The 17,234-nt window shown below is 34.0% G+C and overlaps 1 protein-coding gene across 1 annotated transcript in view; it reads left to right on the forward strand.

The window, feature by feature from the left end:
- The first annotated feature begins 1,024 nt into the window (after positions 1-1,024).
- LOC122535460 overlaps positions 1,025-17,234 on the forward strand; it is a 30,853-nt gene continuing 14,643 nt past the window's right edge. Inside the window, exon 1 of the mRNA XM_043667012.1 lies at positions 1,025-1,757. Coding sequence (XP_043522947.1) covers positions 1,345-1,757 — 413 coding nt within the window. The 5' untranslated portion in view covers positions 1,025-1,344. The remainder of the gene's footprint in view (positions 1,758-17,234) is intronic.

Below are 17,234 nucleotides of genomic sequence, written 5' to 3' on the forward strand. Positions count from 1 at the left end.
GTTGGTTGTTGAAATATTTCAAATAAAAGTCGAATGACTGGGAGGACACATTTTGATGATGGTTTCTTTTTTTTTTTCTTGAGTGGACGTGTAAAGGTAATTTGAAGATCAATTTTGTTTTCTTGTACTACATACTTTTTTCAACACATCATTTTCTGTAAAAGAAAAATATCAACTTACGTGTCAAATTATTTTATTTGGCTTTTGTATAGAATAGCATGCAGAAATAAATACACGAAACAGTGTTTAAAGGTTTGTGTTATTTTTGTCTTTTGTGTGTTACAGAAAAATGAAATTGAAATATCTTATAATTTTTCGACACACGTTTTTTGTAGAGAATGTCGAACTGCATTCATAATATTCCTGTAATAAAACATTATAATATATAATTATAATATAATAAATATTATAATATAATATTAAATATATTGTATTATAATAATACTATAACATTTTTCTGACGAAGATCTCAACTCTAAGCAGATTACATGCAATACATTCAACTGCACTTGCCCAGTATAAATAACAAAAATACATTTAAAAAACTGCTTAAAATATTATAATATTTCTCTAATAAAATATTTTAATATATAATATTTTAATTATAATATTATAATATTTATTACTAAATATTATAATGTTATAATATTAAATATAATAAATATTTATAATATTATAATATTTATTAATTGATATTTATAATATTTATTATTAAATATTATAATATTAAATATAATAAATATTTATAATTAATTAATTTTATAATATTTATTACTAAATATTATAATATTATATATAATATATATAATTTATATATAATGTTATATAAAAATATAATTTCAATTCCAAATGTACAGTACAACATTCATAAATACATCAATTCAACACCGCACTCGTACAAAGCGAATTTCAACGACAACCGAGAAATTTTTCGCCGGTCTAAGATTTCAAATTTAAATTTAAATTTAAGATTCGAATTTAAACTCACATATATAGTATAAAGTATCACTTTGATCGTTTTTCAGAAATGCCTTGGACGAGGAGCAACGAGCGCAGAAAGCCCTGCATCTGCTGCGAGCACGCGATCGTCGGATCGCGTTCCTCGAGAAACGCGTAGCCGAGCTGGAGGACGTCGCCGGCAATCTTCACGAGGAGTTCACGCTTCGAAATTCATCGAGAGCCTCGACCTTGGAACGCGCCGTTGTTCCCGATCCCTCTCGAAGCGGACGATCATCCCGAACGGGGAACTGCGAGAGGAGCAATTGCAACTTGGAGGACGTCGATTCGACCCAGCTCGACGACGTTGGCGCGTCGGTGCCACGTTTGAGCCTCTCGAAATCCTCCATGTCGAGTTCCTCGATAGTTCCTAGAGATATCTCGTCCATCGACCTCGTGCGAGAGAAGAGAAAGCGTTTCACCGCCGACGCTTCTTTTTCCAACGTCGGTGATGCCTCCGGAAAGGATCCAGATCCACATCGTAGAAGCGAGACGAAAGTTGAGACAGCGAGCAGCGAGAGGTTCGTCGACGTTGATGAAAAGAGCAACAGAGATGGGCGCTCGGTTTGCGTGAATGAAATTAAGAAGAGGGAGCGTTTAACTGCGTCAGTGGGGAAGGGACGCGAATCGAGATTGTCGAGGATGTCTTCCAGCGTTCCGTGGATCCGCGCGAGGCACAGCTTCCGGAAGAAGCTGAAAAACGGAAAACGAACGAAGGAGCTGTCTTCCGGGGACGGTCGTCAGACGTTCGCGCCGTTTCGGTGAGTGAATAGGCTATTGAAACTGATTTCTAAACGAATGATAGGTCAATGAAATTAGAAGTTGCAACTAAATTCGCGAAAAATTACGATGAAGTGAACATTTAGGTGTTGAAACAAGTTTGTACTTACGGACAGATTCCTGAGAAGAGATTACTAAATTGTGAAAAGTCAGAATGTTATACAGGGGATAATTAAAAGTCAGAATATTATATAATATTATATATATAGTATTGTATTATGCAATGAAATTTATTGGCTTACATCACGATCTGTAAATATAATTATATCCGCATATTGTATATATTTCTTTTAACTATTAACTGGGTGATATATTTTGAAATCTATAATATATTACAACATATAGGTATAACATATTAAACGAGAAGCTGCAAAGTATTATATTATAGTATATTATTAATATACTATTATATAGTATATTATTATACTATAGTATATTAGTATACTACTATAGTAGTATATTATTATTCCCTTTAACTATTAACTGGGTGATATATTTTGAAATCTATATATTACAATATATATCTAATATATTACAATATGTAGGTATAACATATTAAACGAAAAGCTGCAAAATATTATATTATAGTATATTATTAATATACTACTATATAGTATATTAGTATATTATATAGTATATTATATAGTATAGTATATTATTAATTTATTATATTTATTATTATTATATTATATTATATTTCTGTTATACTTTTTTTATTATATTATCTTTATATTTCTATTTATGGAAAGTATTATTAATTTGAATCTTTTGCGACTTCTAATTTCTTTTCCTAATGTGTGATTTTGCTCTCAATAATTTGCAGAATGTTTCCAAAATCGTGGTACAACCGGCCACGTATGATTCTACGTTTAAAGATAAATCGAAAGAAAAGAATAAAACTTTTTCACACGACGCTTCGTTTTTGAGAAAATCGAGCTTGAAAAGTTATCAAATACATGCAACCTTTAACGAAACATATTCAAAAATGAAAAAATTTCATTCTACATTTTTCACTTATTTCAGAGTACATAGAATACTCTCCTATTAATAATCCTTTTCTAGAACTAGTAAATTTTCAAACTTAATTTTCTCGAAAACGAAGTCCCAAGTTGAAAGAATTTATTCTTCCTTTTTGATTTATTCTCTCACGTGGAATCACCTTCTGGCCACTATTTCAGAAATACCCTCCGATTATTTGAACTAATATACCCGATTAAACGAATTCTTGCTGATTCAATCCGCTTCTATTCTACGAACGAAAAATCTCTAACAACAAGTGACTGTACAAAGGTGGCATAATCAATTGATATTTAAATGAAATCTGGAATGAAAGGATCAATTAAAATATATACCGTCTCATATATAAATTATGAATTTAAGAATTTTTTTTTACGGGACGATAAGACCCTACAGAATTTTATATGAATTTATTCTTGTATTTAATATATAAAATTTAAATTAACATTTAATTGGAAGAATCATCGGTGGTCTCTGATTATAAGAATTCCAATTTTATATAAACCATTCGCACACGGTGAAATGTACCCTCTATCTCGTAGATCTCAGATTTCTCAAAATTGCAAAGAACGACGGATCCAATGTCAATTTAGAACGCGTACAGCTGCATTCGTCCGTCACCGGGGTTGGGAAACACTGATCTAACCGGTAAAGCACGCTGCGGCGGGTCTCGATCTCGCGAGCAGATCCAGCGGTCGGGTCACGTAACGACCGATTTTTCCGCGGTCCGCTTCCAGACGCGAAAATGCATGTAATTAGCTTGAAATTGATGTTGAGCGCGAGCACGGCCGCAATTTTAATCGGCTGTCGTATGATAATTACGCGCGCCGGCCCGGCCAGCCCTCGACCCACGCCGGATAAATCATCTCGCGGGCTGGCGAGCTCGCGCCATCGAGAGGCCCCGCAACGATTCCCAGGTATTCATTTACTTCGTATTAATCAATGCATGAAATTGATTACGGCTAGTCGAGGCTCGTAACGAGGGTTGCCCGATCGGCCGGCTCGAAAATCAGCCGCTAGAGAAAAGAGAGCCGCGGGAAAAATCGGGAAGCCGATTCGCGACTCGATGACGATGGAACAAACGGTTCTCTCACCGGTTTGCCGGCTCGTCGCGCGTTTGTTTCTAAATTCTATCATATATACGTACTACATATGAATGTATGTGCAATCTTAGATAATCTAGATATATAGGTATAGTTACAACTGTTTTATGTCAAATATTTTCTAAAAATATTCAAATATTTTCATAAGTCCGTGTAATATAGTATAGTACTCTGTTTTTGTGTCTTCGACATTTTATTAGTAGAATTTTTATGCTATAATAGAATTTTTTTATGATATTTTATTTAGAATTTTTTATTATATTATTTAGATAATAGAATCTTTATGATATTTTATTTAGATTTTTTTTATGATATTGTATTTAGATAATAGAATATTATAAATAGATAATAGAATTTTTTTATGATATTATATTTAGATAATAGAATTTTTATGTTATTTTATTTAGAATTTTTTTTATAATAGAATTTTTGTAACATTTTATTTAGAATTTTTCATTATATTATTTGTATATTATTTAGAATTTTTTTAATTAGTAGAATTTTGTGACATAATATGCAAAGATACCTAAAGTAGAATATTTATTACATCTTGTATAAATCAAACAAATTTCTTTAATTTACAGAAACTTAAAAATACGCTCTGTTTGTTATAAAATTATATATAAAATCTATCCACATTCTATTTTCTATTCACTGTGTTCCACATTGAATAGATAAAACATAGATTTTGATATTTCAATCATTACCGGCCACGAAGATTCTGAACTTTCATCCAGCAGTGATCTCGCAGAAATTAATTTCACAAAATTGGACGCAGTTTTCTTTCATCTTACAAAATTCCACGTTTCAAATTGTGCTGCTACTTCGACGAGTATTTTCCTCCAAACAGTTCGGAGAGCTGAATGAAAAAGCGCAGCCGTGCACTTTCGATCGAGGCGATCGGTATACTGGATCGAGGATCGTTAAGAGAGGAACCTCGCGATCGATGTAACCGAAACGGTCGTAGTTTTGCCGGAGCTGTGAACGGATGTTGCAACCAAGGGGATCGAACCGATCGTCGTCACGACTCGACAAAGCCGACGCTCCTTAAATCGTAGAGCAACTCGCGATCCGACGTACGATACACGGCAGGCCGAGAGAGAAAGAGGAAGAAGAGCCAGAGGAATCCGTCGATGGTGACGAAACCGTGCCGTTTCGGACGCGTCGTGACAGACAATTATTCGACGACCTTTGACATTGGCCGTCCGCGTTGTCGATCTAGGAATCCATTGCTCGGTGAGCAAGGGTTAAGTAATTGTCGGAGATGTTTGTGACAACGTTCGTTGCAACAGTCAGGCGAGCTTCTCGCCTTCTTCTCGAGCAGAGAGTTTCTCAAGTAAAAGGATCGGCGGGAATTGTTGTGTCATTGAACTGTTCGGGAAGAATACTCGGATCATTCGGAGCTCTTATTGATTTTTCTCCGATCTGGCGGATTTTAGAATAGAAGTCGTTTTTCAATGTACAAACGAACGTTCTGCTTGTCGTGAAAGTGAATTTTTCTTAATTAAATGGGCCAAGCAATAATTTATGACAATATCAAATACTTCAATCTACTTTAAATTTCGTACAATTGTAGGGTCAGATTGGGAGACGTAACAATAAAAAAATATTTGGAATTTTCTGTCGTAGTCTCGACAACGAAGAATAATATTTGATAATGTAAATCGATCGAAAATGATTGCAAATGAAATGTTGTAATTCTTAATTATACAGGAACAGCGATTCTTTTTTAATGTAAATTTACATCTTTGGGAATATAATTAAATAAATAGATCCCCCATAGAAAATAACATTTAATTTTATATACTAAATGTTTTATTGAAAGCATTGTGCTGTGTGGATATTTTATATACTCCTTCATACTGTGTTGTCTGCAGTTTCGCATTTTAAAATTTCCTGCAAATGCATAAAAATTCAGCCGATATGTGTACGTTTGGCGATTTTATGATGCGAAATTTTTTTTAACACGGTTTTTTGTTCCGCGATTGAAATTTCCCGATTGAAAGTGAATAAATATAGGTAACTTTTATTTCTGAATAAATAATATATGAAATTTGGTGGTCTTTTCACATCGATGCATCGATGGTGTTGTACGAAACGTATACGCTATAATGAAAAAGTGTTCGATCCATGAAGGATTGATTTTATGTCAACGAAACATTCCGTTGGCAATCTTGTTTCAATCAATTTACGTTATCGAATTCTGTTTTCCTGAGAATACCGAAATTGCATTTATTTCTAATATATTAGTCATGCTATTATTGTATAATATTATATACAATTACAATTACGATTATTTATTAATTATTATATATAAATATTGTTTACAATTACGATTGCAGCGACACAATTTATTCAAAATACGAAAGACCTATTTATGCAACCTAATTTAATTTCTAACACTTTCAAATACTTCCATGAATCTCTGACTGACGTAAGCATAATTCAAATTTTCAATTTCATGTAATATAATAGTACGTGTACTATAATTTTTACAATACTTCCCTTTCACGAGAGTTTCACCAATATGATCCAAAGTTTCAATTTCAAAATATAATAATGTCACACGCGTTATTAGATTTTTCACAAGTAATACTGAATTTTCCTCTAACAACCTGCTCTAACCGAAATGGCACATTTACGAGACTCGTAACACGATCATCAAATTACGACGGTGCCAGTGGGCCTGACTTGCATTATCACTTCTAAGATATTTTCGCAGTTTAACAATTTGTGTATTTTTTTTTATCTCACACAAATTGTACTTTCATTTTTTTACTCTTTATATTAATAAGAATCAAGTAGATATTGTAATAACGAATATTGCGAGTCGGCCAAACCAATAACGAAGTGTCGGCCACCGTCTCGAACGTGTTAATACGCCTTTATATCGCATCGGTGCAATATCGGACGTATGCACATGTACGCGCGCACGCGAGCAATAGCAAGCGGTTGCAGCAACGCTATCGCTCGAGCCATGCGTCGAAATTAATCCCTCCTCGGCCCCGGCGAAATTCGGCCGGTCGGTCGAGTTTCAAGCGGCGCACGCTTAATTGACGACGCTCTCGTTCTCCCGGACCGGGTAACGTTATTATGAAAATGTTCGCGAAACGTCCACGGCGAGAGGCGAGGTGAACGAAGCGAAGCGGGTCGTTTGCGTAATTTGTTATTGCGTACGCGAAACCGTCGGTATATGGAATTAACGAGCAGGCCCATTAAATTTAACGACCGTTGACTCGGACGTCCACGTGGATGGTCGTTGTGCTCGGTTGCCTCGATCCTGCCCCGAACGCGATCGTCCATGTTCCCGATGGAGATACCGTACTAATTCGAGAGGAGGATTCACAGTCTTCAGCATCCCCGCGACGGGGGAGGGGGGGGGGGAGAGAAAAAATCGTTTTAATTATCGTTATCGATCGTCGCTCTCTTCTATTGACTCGTTTTACAGGCGCCAGCTTCGTTTTACGTTTACAGGGTAAGTGTCTTAGTATGTCTCTCCTAAAATAAAATTAATAAAGTATTTTCGATACACGCAGGTTAATACTTCTTTAGGGAGATTTGTGTAAATCAGAAAACTATTCCTTTGAAAGAGATTGAAGGTGGTTGTATAAATCGGAGATCTTTCTCGTTCACCAAATTGATAATGAGCGTAAGATACGTAGAGACACGAAATTGAGACAAGTGGTCAAAGATATTCAGATATCCTGGAAATTGAGACAAGTGGTCAAAGATATTCAGAGATATTAAAATTTTTGCATAAAGTTGTATTCATTTGAACATCGGGGATATAAAGTCAGTAATTCCAATTTGATTAGTAACACGATGGTCGACGGTTGATCAACATTTTGCTAGGATCGTATGTATATAAAATATATAAAATAAAGATAATATAAATATAATATAATATATATAAATAATTATATATAATTATATATAAATATATATATAAATAAAATGTAATATATTGAAATATATATTTGACTAGTAACACGATGGTTGATCAACATTTTGCTAGGATCGTATGTATATAAAATATATAAAATAAAGATAATATAAATATAATATTATATATATAAATAATTATATATAATTATATATAAATATATATATAAATAAAATGTTATATATTACAGTATAATGTAAACATAGAAAAAATAGAAAAAAATAAAGAATATTAAGAATTTATATAAAATATAAAAATTTGAGAATTGTAGTGAAAGATATTCTCGTAGTGTGAAAAATCGAGGCAGTAGAATCTCACGTCTCGCTGTATTCATTTGAACATCGGGGATATAAAATCAGTAATTTCAATTTGATTAGTAACACGATGGTTGATCAACATTTTGCTAGGATCGTATGTATATAAAATATATAAAATAAAGATAATATAAATATAATATATATAAATGATTATAAATAATTATATATAAATAAAATGTAATATATCACAGTATAATATAAACATAGAAAAAATATAAAAATAAAGAATATTAAGAATTTATATAAAATATAAAAATTTGAGAATCGTAGTGAAAGATATTTTCGTGAATGTGAAAAATCGAGGCAGTAGAATTTCACGTCTCGCGAAGACTCGTACAGCGCAGTGAGTAATGGAAATTCAAGTGAGCAGCGAACGCGTTCGCCAAACTTGCACCGGATACGTGTTGCAATCCTCGCGTCCTCGTAGACAGTCGTCCTCTTAGAGAATCTCTGCCGTCCAATTAGCGGAATCTCGGTGACACTGTGGCGGACGTTAAACGAGAGGACAGCGGATAGACGACCGGTGACAGAGGTAACGGGGGCATCCGCTCCGCCAGCAGCTCTTCGCTCGCGTTTCTTTCGGCGGAGCCCTCCAATTAAAATCGCCGTTCGATCTGTCAGTTTCTGAGTGTCGTTGCGTTCGATTTCCAGATTCGAGGGAACAGATAACGGGTCGAGGATTGTTTCCCAAAGAGAGGCAGCAATGTAGCGGCTTTGGCGGGCCAGTTGCTACAGGGCTGGACTTAAATGATTAATTAACTCGGCACTTCAGTGATTCCTATTTTGGACTCGATAATTTGTTTTTTCACACAACTAATTGTTGAGACTAGATTGTACACCTGTGTCATATTTATATTCGCAAGTGGCCGATTTGACAGAATTTGACTGTCTCTATGAATTCTTGGTTTGGTAACTAACGACTTCTGCAAAATAACATATCACGGTATAATATAATTACAGAATATTTCTAGTTTTAATCAATTCTCTTTCGCTGAATAAAAACACAGAGCTGAAGAAATCGCACGGTTACCAATTCAAACTTCAAGCGTATTTTAATTATTTAAATTTAACTTGATACAAACTCTAATTTTGAATGAAAAAGGAGCACGATCACTTTTTATTACCTGACGAACTTCTTCCACCCTCCATCAAAAAAAAAAAATCTCCAATTAAAACGTTTTTCTTTACTTGTCGCGTATCGAAATTGCGCGCGCCAGTCTCACGGATTGGCAAAAGAGGAAAAAAAAAGAAAAAAGAAGAAGAAACGAGCGCGCGCGTCCGTTCGAAATTCCTCGGCCTCGATGACAGAGATACCGAGACACATTAGCCGATGAAATTAACGAGCGACTGATAATGAACCGCCACCGTGGCATTCGATACGCGATCACCGTGGTAATCGCTATCTTCGCGAACCTGTCGATCCGTCGATGTCGCCGGCACGATGAAAATGAGCGACGATCGGCGCTTTTATCGCGTCCGGCGAGGCAACGAGAATTTGCATAACCCCTGAAAGGCGGACGATCTTGCCCACTTACGGAGCGAATACCGCGTCCAAACAAAACAAATTTTCGTTTTTTTTCCCCTCCTCTTATCGGATAAGAAGCATGCGTCGTCGAAAGAGGCCCCCTAAAGCAAAATTATTCGTAACTTTTTCAATGTTCATCTCTCGATCCACGAATAGAAGATTTCTTGCAAATTGTATAGCGACAAGAGGAAAGAAAGTATTCTACAATTAGATCACTGTCTAATTTTTCACATCTGTATGTAATTGAACATTTCTAGACCAGCGTGAAACTTATGTACAGTGAAATTTGTATGTGTACGAACGAGATTTGACCGTTCGAGGCTATAAAAATTATTATTATATCTACCTAATTATTATTAAATACCTAATTACGTAATAATTAAAAATTATGTAATTATCATTAAATGCCTTATTATATAATAATTAAAAATTATGTAATTATCATTAAATGCCTTATTATATAATAATTAAAAATTATGTAATTATTACTAAATGCTTATATTATATAATAATTATATAATAATTAATCATTATGTAATTATTATTAAATACCTAATTGTATAATAATTAATAACTATGTCATTATTATTAAATACCTAATTATATAATAATTAATAATTATGTAATTATTATTAAATACCTTATTATATTATTATTAAATAATAAATAATAATATAAAAGTAACAATATAATATAATAAAATAATAATATTATTTAACAATAATATAAATATTATTATTAAATAATATTATATACCTATTATTAAATACCTAATTATAAAATATATTGTTATCCCAACGATGAGAGACACGCAAAGCGACAACGCATACGTAGCCGTTCGCCATCTCCGATCGTGATTCATCGATCGATCGGTCTCCATCTGAAGCGAGATAGGTTGGTCGTGTGTGTGTGTGTGTGTGTGTTGGTCGGACAGCGAGGCTGGTGATCCTCTTACTTTCACGTTCTCTTCTCTGTCTCTCCCAGATGCTCCTTTCTCCCCTTTGATCCTCAAGATCGGCGAACTAACGAGAACGACGCCGGCGGCGCGTTCGCCAAGTAAATTACGCGAGAGTCGTTCTAGCTGATCCCGCGCGTTCAAGGTCCGCTAACGGTCAACCGTTATCGGTTGCGAATAGGTCCGAAGGACGAAGCCTTCGTGCCGATTTCAATCGATTCGGGAACAATGGGCAGATGGTTGGAAAATTTTGCTTACACGTTCGAACGTGTTTGGCACGACACTTCATTTAAGAATGAATTGAAGAAATTAAAAATCCCTTGGTATACGTGATCAAATAAATACCGATGATATTTATTTCTCGTTTTTAACATTTGTGTAAACTTAACGAAAATAATTTTTTATAATCTTGCCGTATCAAGCATGTAGAACAATATTTCCTTACATCCTTATATATGTACGTATCCTTATATATTAACTTGCGAACGTCTCAGAGACGTCATTGTCGATTTTATGTCGTTACATCTTCAGATTGATTTCAAGTTTCATCAGTCGTTTTTCATTATAGCGTCAATAAAATTTCAAAATACTTTATATTCGTATGATGTAATATGTGTAATTTGAATTGCATATACATATTATTAAGTAAATTAAACATTTTACACACAGTGAATGCTCAAATATTTTCTATCACTTCATTTGTAAAAGAATTATTTATAGGAACGAAGTTTCCTCCATGATTAACCGGAGGAAAATTATAATATTAATTAATATTATAATTTTGAAATTATATACATATAATATAATATGTATAATTTGAATTACATATACATATTATTAACTAAATTAAATATTTTATACAGTAAATGCTCAAATATTTTCTATCACTTCATTTGTAAAAGAATTATAAATTTATGGGAACGAAGTTTCCTCCATGATTAACCGGAGGAAAATTATAATATTAATTAATATACATATAATATAATATGTATAATTTGAATTACATATACATATTATGAACTAAATTAAATATTTTATATACAGCGAATGCTCAAATATTTTCTATCACTTTATGCATAAAAGAATTATAAATTTATTGGAACGAAGTTTACTTCGTGATTAACCGGCCGAAAATGAAAATTGAGATTCTAAAGCGACAACATTCGAAACGACGAGTATACACAAAACTAATCATATCGGAATAAATAAAATTCTTGACTCCAGCAATTGATTCTACTTCTAATTCTAATAAATTATTATCAATAATTATATTATTATTATTATAGCATTCCATATTCAATAATTATATATTTCAATATTATCATAGTATTCATTATCATAATAAAAATACTTGCGAAACCAATGAACCCACTTCGATCATCCACGATCAAAAAATACTTGCTATTGTACAAATATCATAATAAAAATACTTGCGAAAACAATGAAACCACTTCGATCATCCACAATTAAAAAATACTTGCTATTATACAAAATTCTGCAACATTTCGGCCTGTAACGGTACGACAGCTTCCTCACAGCTATCTTCCAAACATCCTCCGCTGATAAACTATCGCCTCTCCTTTTTTCTCTCTCTCTCTCTCTCTCTCTCTCTCTCTTTTACGAAATTAACCCCTTCACCCCGACGCGTAGAATATCCGGCGCTATCTTCGCGTAACATCTTCGTCCTAATAAATCGCTGGCTCCGCGACGCCCGCGAACGGAAAAAAAAAAAATAATCACCGACACGAAATGGGACATTGTAATTTCATAAGCGGTCGTGCTTTGTAGGCAGCGATTCCGCTCGGCGGCCACGTAGTCTACGAACGGTGTAATCCAGGGGGGTCTATAACCCTGGAAGAATCTTGCTTTCCTGTACCTGTCTCGTCGTCTCGTTACGCACACACACACACACACACACACACGCGCGCGCACACATACTAACGCGAGCAGCTTGGTTGGACGCGCGCGCGTTCGGAAATAGGAATCGCTTAATCCCGCGTTAATCCGACGTTCTTCCATCAGAGGTCTCCGCGGAGATTTATTTAATACATTCTTTTATCCCGCGCGTGTTAACGCAGAGGCGTAAAAAAAAAAAAAAGAAAAAAAAACGCGTGGTATCCCATAACGAATCGATTCGTTCTAGAATTCTTGCTCGTTACACCGTTCGTTCATTGTACGTACACGGCGTGTTAAAGCTTAAACGGCTTGAAGCTGCGAGGGCTTGATCTATCAGGTAAAGAGAGGGATAAAATTCGACGCTGAACGCTTTGTTACAGAGATTGGAAATAATTGTTAATTCCATTCGAGCTGAATATTAGTGAATATACAGTTGAATATATATTTTGTTAATTTAATGACACAATGGGAAATAATTTTTAATTCCATCGATATTAATATCAGTGAATATACAGTTGAATATATATTTTGTTAATTTAATGACACAATGGGAAATAATTTTTAATTCCATCGATATTAATATTAAAATGAATAATAAAATTTATATTAACCTGTAAAGTTCCTGAGAGTTTCAACGTGAAATATATTTGAATAAAATTACGTTTTTTTAACTTTTTGCACTAATTCTCCGTGTATTGAGTCAATCTTCTGTTTTAAAGTACTCCACGAGTGAAAATCAAATGGTGAAGAAAAATTCGTAGTTATCTATTTCATATGTACAATATTTGAATGTAACTCTGTAACAAGGCGTTTTTTTGACAAACTCTATGTAACATTTTTTTTTTTATTATGTGTAGATTAAGCCTTTCTTTGTGGTCGTTTGGGACACTCTATATACAATGGGTATAAATGAGAAATTGTATTTTAAATTTGTGAAAGAAAATCGTATAATTAATTTTGAAGGATTGTTTTTAAAAGAAATTTGAGAGGAAAGAAGTATCTTTACTTACCTTTGGAATGATATAAGAGAATACATTATCCTCTACTTTGATCTTGAGTTTGTTTTTTTTTTGAAGATACTTTCATGTTTCAACGAATGAGAAAGTAAAAATATTTTTTTTTCTCAGAAAAAAAAAAAAAAAAAATGGTAAAAGTCTACTTGTCTCTGAAATCACTGAAAAAATTTTTTTCATGACTAGATTTGATAGATGGTCTTTAAAACTTGCTGCGCCATTTCTTCTCGTCATTTCTCGTCAAGCCTAAAGCAGATTTACCATACTTCTCGCGTAACGTAAAGTTCCAATTAGCATTGACAGTAGAGTGTAGATCAACGTGACGATAAACGTTTAGTAGAACGTAGATAGGCTCTACAGTTACACAGACAGAACGAACGAGTAGATACATGCAAAATGATTAGATTGGAAAGTCACGAAGCTAAGCTCGCCCGTTATACACACAGCTATAGTAGCATACTTTGCAGAATACTCAATGATTTGATAACAGCTGAGCTACATGGTAGCTGTAAGAATTTCCTGACTCGCGATAGGTTTTAAACTCGTTGCATCTATTCTAAGTATTCTACACTCATGCACAAGCGTGCGTTAGTATCTGAACGTTGAACTGAATTATTGCAACGTGAAATATAATTCAAGCGAAGCTTTTTAATTTAATCTCAATTAAATTTAATTTCATACAGTTAATAGATTTTTGTAGAAAGAGGTGGCTAAGGATCTCGCAAGAGCGATTTTAGGTGTGTCTATTCATTGGTAAAAGTTTAGTATTCGTTTCTAACCACGTTGAAAAAAACTTATGCAAATTTTATGAAACGTCGCTGTGAACATGTACAAATATGAAAAATATGAAATTAACAGTAGAAAATTGTTCGTCAGTCGTTGGGGATGTTGGAAATGGCAGTTGCTCATTTATAGCCATTGAACGATTTCATTAATTCTTCGAAAATATTTAATAATATTCAAAAAATATTCAAAGATATTATAAATAACTTTTTAAAAATATTTCAATAGATATTTTTATCTCGCTCATTTATTATTAATATCTCTGTATAACCGAATTCACATACATGTGAAATTTGTTACCAATTGCTACATTCGAATTCTCATCGCGCGTCGTAATAAAATTTCACCGAAAGTTAAATAATTAACAGAGTTCGAAACGTTTTGACAAAATGTTAAACGAAATTTTCACCGACCGATTCGAGCACTGACTTCCTCTGTTATGCACCTCGAAAGTATTAAAGCAGTTCCTGCTGCTGTACGAGAGCTTCTTCGCGTTTCGATCCGCTCGAATCTGTTAAGAGAGAAAAGAAAAGAATCGCAATGAAAATTCATGAAGGCATTAATAACGCGATACGATATGAAATTCCCTGTTATGCCGAACGATACGAGCGTACGTATATATATATATATATATATATATATACGAATGAGAATCTTCTCTTTTCTCCCTCCTTTCTTCGCGAGAACCAATTAAAATCTGGAAAAACCGAGTCCCGTTGGAGACGTCGCGATCGGGCAGGATTAATTCGTCGCCAGCCAATTAAGCCCGTGAATACCGAGGGATTAATTCGATCGCGATTTACCACGGTGTGGTATCAATTACCCGATTCCCCCCCCCCCCCCCGCTAATTAACAGCCACGCTTCTAATTGATCGGCTGCGTTGACCTTCGTCAGCTGAACAAATTCCGTGCTCTTTTCGCCGATTTTCGCTGAAAATCCTAATAAGTCTAATGAATGGAGGCGGATCTCACAATCATGCGTATAATTGTTCAAAATTTCGTGATTGAATGTCTCATTGACTATATTTCTTCAGTAAACATCTATCAATTTTCTAAGTAAACGTTATTGTAACTTGTTGAAACGTTGCGTGGCGAGTGTAGAAGGTACTCTTAAGTATTATATATTACGAATTATATATGAAAAGTATGTGTTAAAACTGTACTTAGGAATTTTAAACAAATTCATTTTTCTGTTGATTTTCGAATTTTACTTGTCAGTTTCGCAAATTAGGCAAGCATTTGATATTTGATATTTCTGTTGTAATATCTATTAATACTATTATGTATTATTATATTGTCTATTATTACTAATATGTAATATAATACTGTTATGCTTTTGATATCGTAATATACTGCAATTATTGCTTTTGACATCGTAATATGTGATATAATACTGCAAATATGTATATATTCTTTTTTTATAAAAATTAATTAACAATTACATTATGATACAAGTATATTAAGATTTAATCGTAAAACAATTGAATAAAATAATAATAATAATGCATAATTTATATAATTTTAGATTATTAAGCTTTAATTATAATTATATAATAATTATACATGCTTTCTCTACTCATATATACAACGTAAAAATTATCCACGTAAAGTGTTTTCTACACTGAATAACTTTATAACGAAACAAAGGAAATTTCACAGAAACTTTTCATTTTTTTGAAGTTTATCAAAGCCCTTCGTTTCCAAGAAGAGTCTCCGTTTACAAATTCTGAAGTTCTTCAAAATTCTTAGTATCCTATTTCCGTAATCTCTGATCTCTGATCATTTGAACTTCGTCTGCATGTTCAGTCTTTCAATCCTTTGATTGAAAGCTATTAGCTTTCAGAACGTAGTAAGTACATAAAGGGTGGTCCGATGAGAATTAGCACTCGAATATCTTCGTTGTTTTTAGAAAGAAAATTTTGTCAAAGAACGTTGTTTTGTAAGATCCACTTTTTCTCAATCATATATTCTTTAATCCATTAAAGATACGTTTGAAATGTATTTTTAATTTCTAACACCTTAGATTTTTAAATGTTTAATTGTACGTTTATTTCTCTGAAACATATCAAACAAAAAAAAAATGCAAGAAAAAAATTAAAATTAAAATTTACAACCGGTCAGACGTCGAATATCCGAGACAAGAGAAACAAGGAGTAAAGTTTTAATAAAATCGGATAATTCTATTATCCGAACGTTCCATTAATCGAACACTTTTCTCTCCCTAATTGATCGGATATCGGAGGCTCATCTGATCTGCATCTATTATATTATGATAAATGATCGCTTGGCCCTTAATGGGTTAAGAATCGCGTTCGAGAATCGCGAAAAACAAGCACAGAGAGGACTATTAACGATTTTGTCTTTCTCTCTCTCTCTCTCTTTTGCAAAAATCTCTCGTCATACTTCAAAACACGACACTTCCTCTGCTAACGACGTTCACCTTCCACGTCCGCGTGCTCGAGCCGTGATTTATCGTCCGGGGATCGAGGAAAATCGCCAAGTAGGCCGAGTAGGAGACAGCGAGAAAAGGAGGCGCAAGAAAGTCGTACTCTCGGTCTCGCGAGGACGACGGCCGATTTGTTAAGCGTACACACCTGCCCGGGCGTCGTTCCAGGACAATAAGCTCTATCTCGATCTCCCGAAAGGTCCTTTTACCGTGTTGCCAGCAGCCAGCCTCGCGGGGGCGATATATCGCTCGAAATAATCGTGTATAGCGTTTCACTGCGAAGGTAGCGCGGCCATTGTCCTTGGGCGGCTAAGTAGGTATCCTGGTACAATCGATAAAGCTAGCCTTTCCCGCCCGATTTTTGGAGAACGCGCGCTCTGTTCTGTAATTTTTAATACTCGAACAGCCGTTGCCTCTTCTAATCGTAGATTAATCAATTTCCGAGTGTCGATCTAATTGT

Source organism: Frieseomelitta varia, unplaced genomic scaffold, assembly GCF_011392965.1.
Source record: "Frieseomelitta varia isolate USP_RPSP 00005682 unplaced genomic scaffold, Fvar_1.2 scaffold_727, whole genome shotgun sequence".
Lineage (NCBI taxonomy): Eukaryota > Metazoa > Arthropoda > Insecta > Hymenoptera > Apidae > Frieseomelitta > Frieseomelitta varia.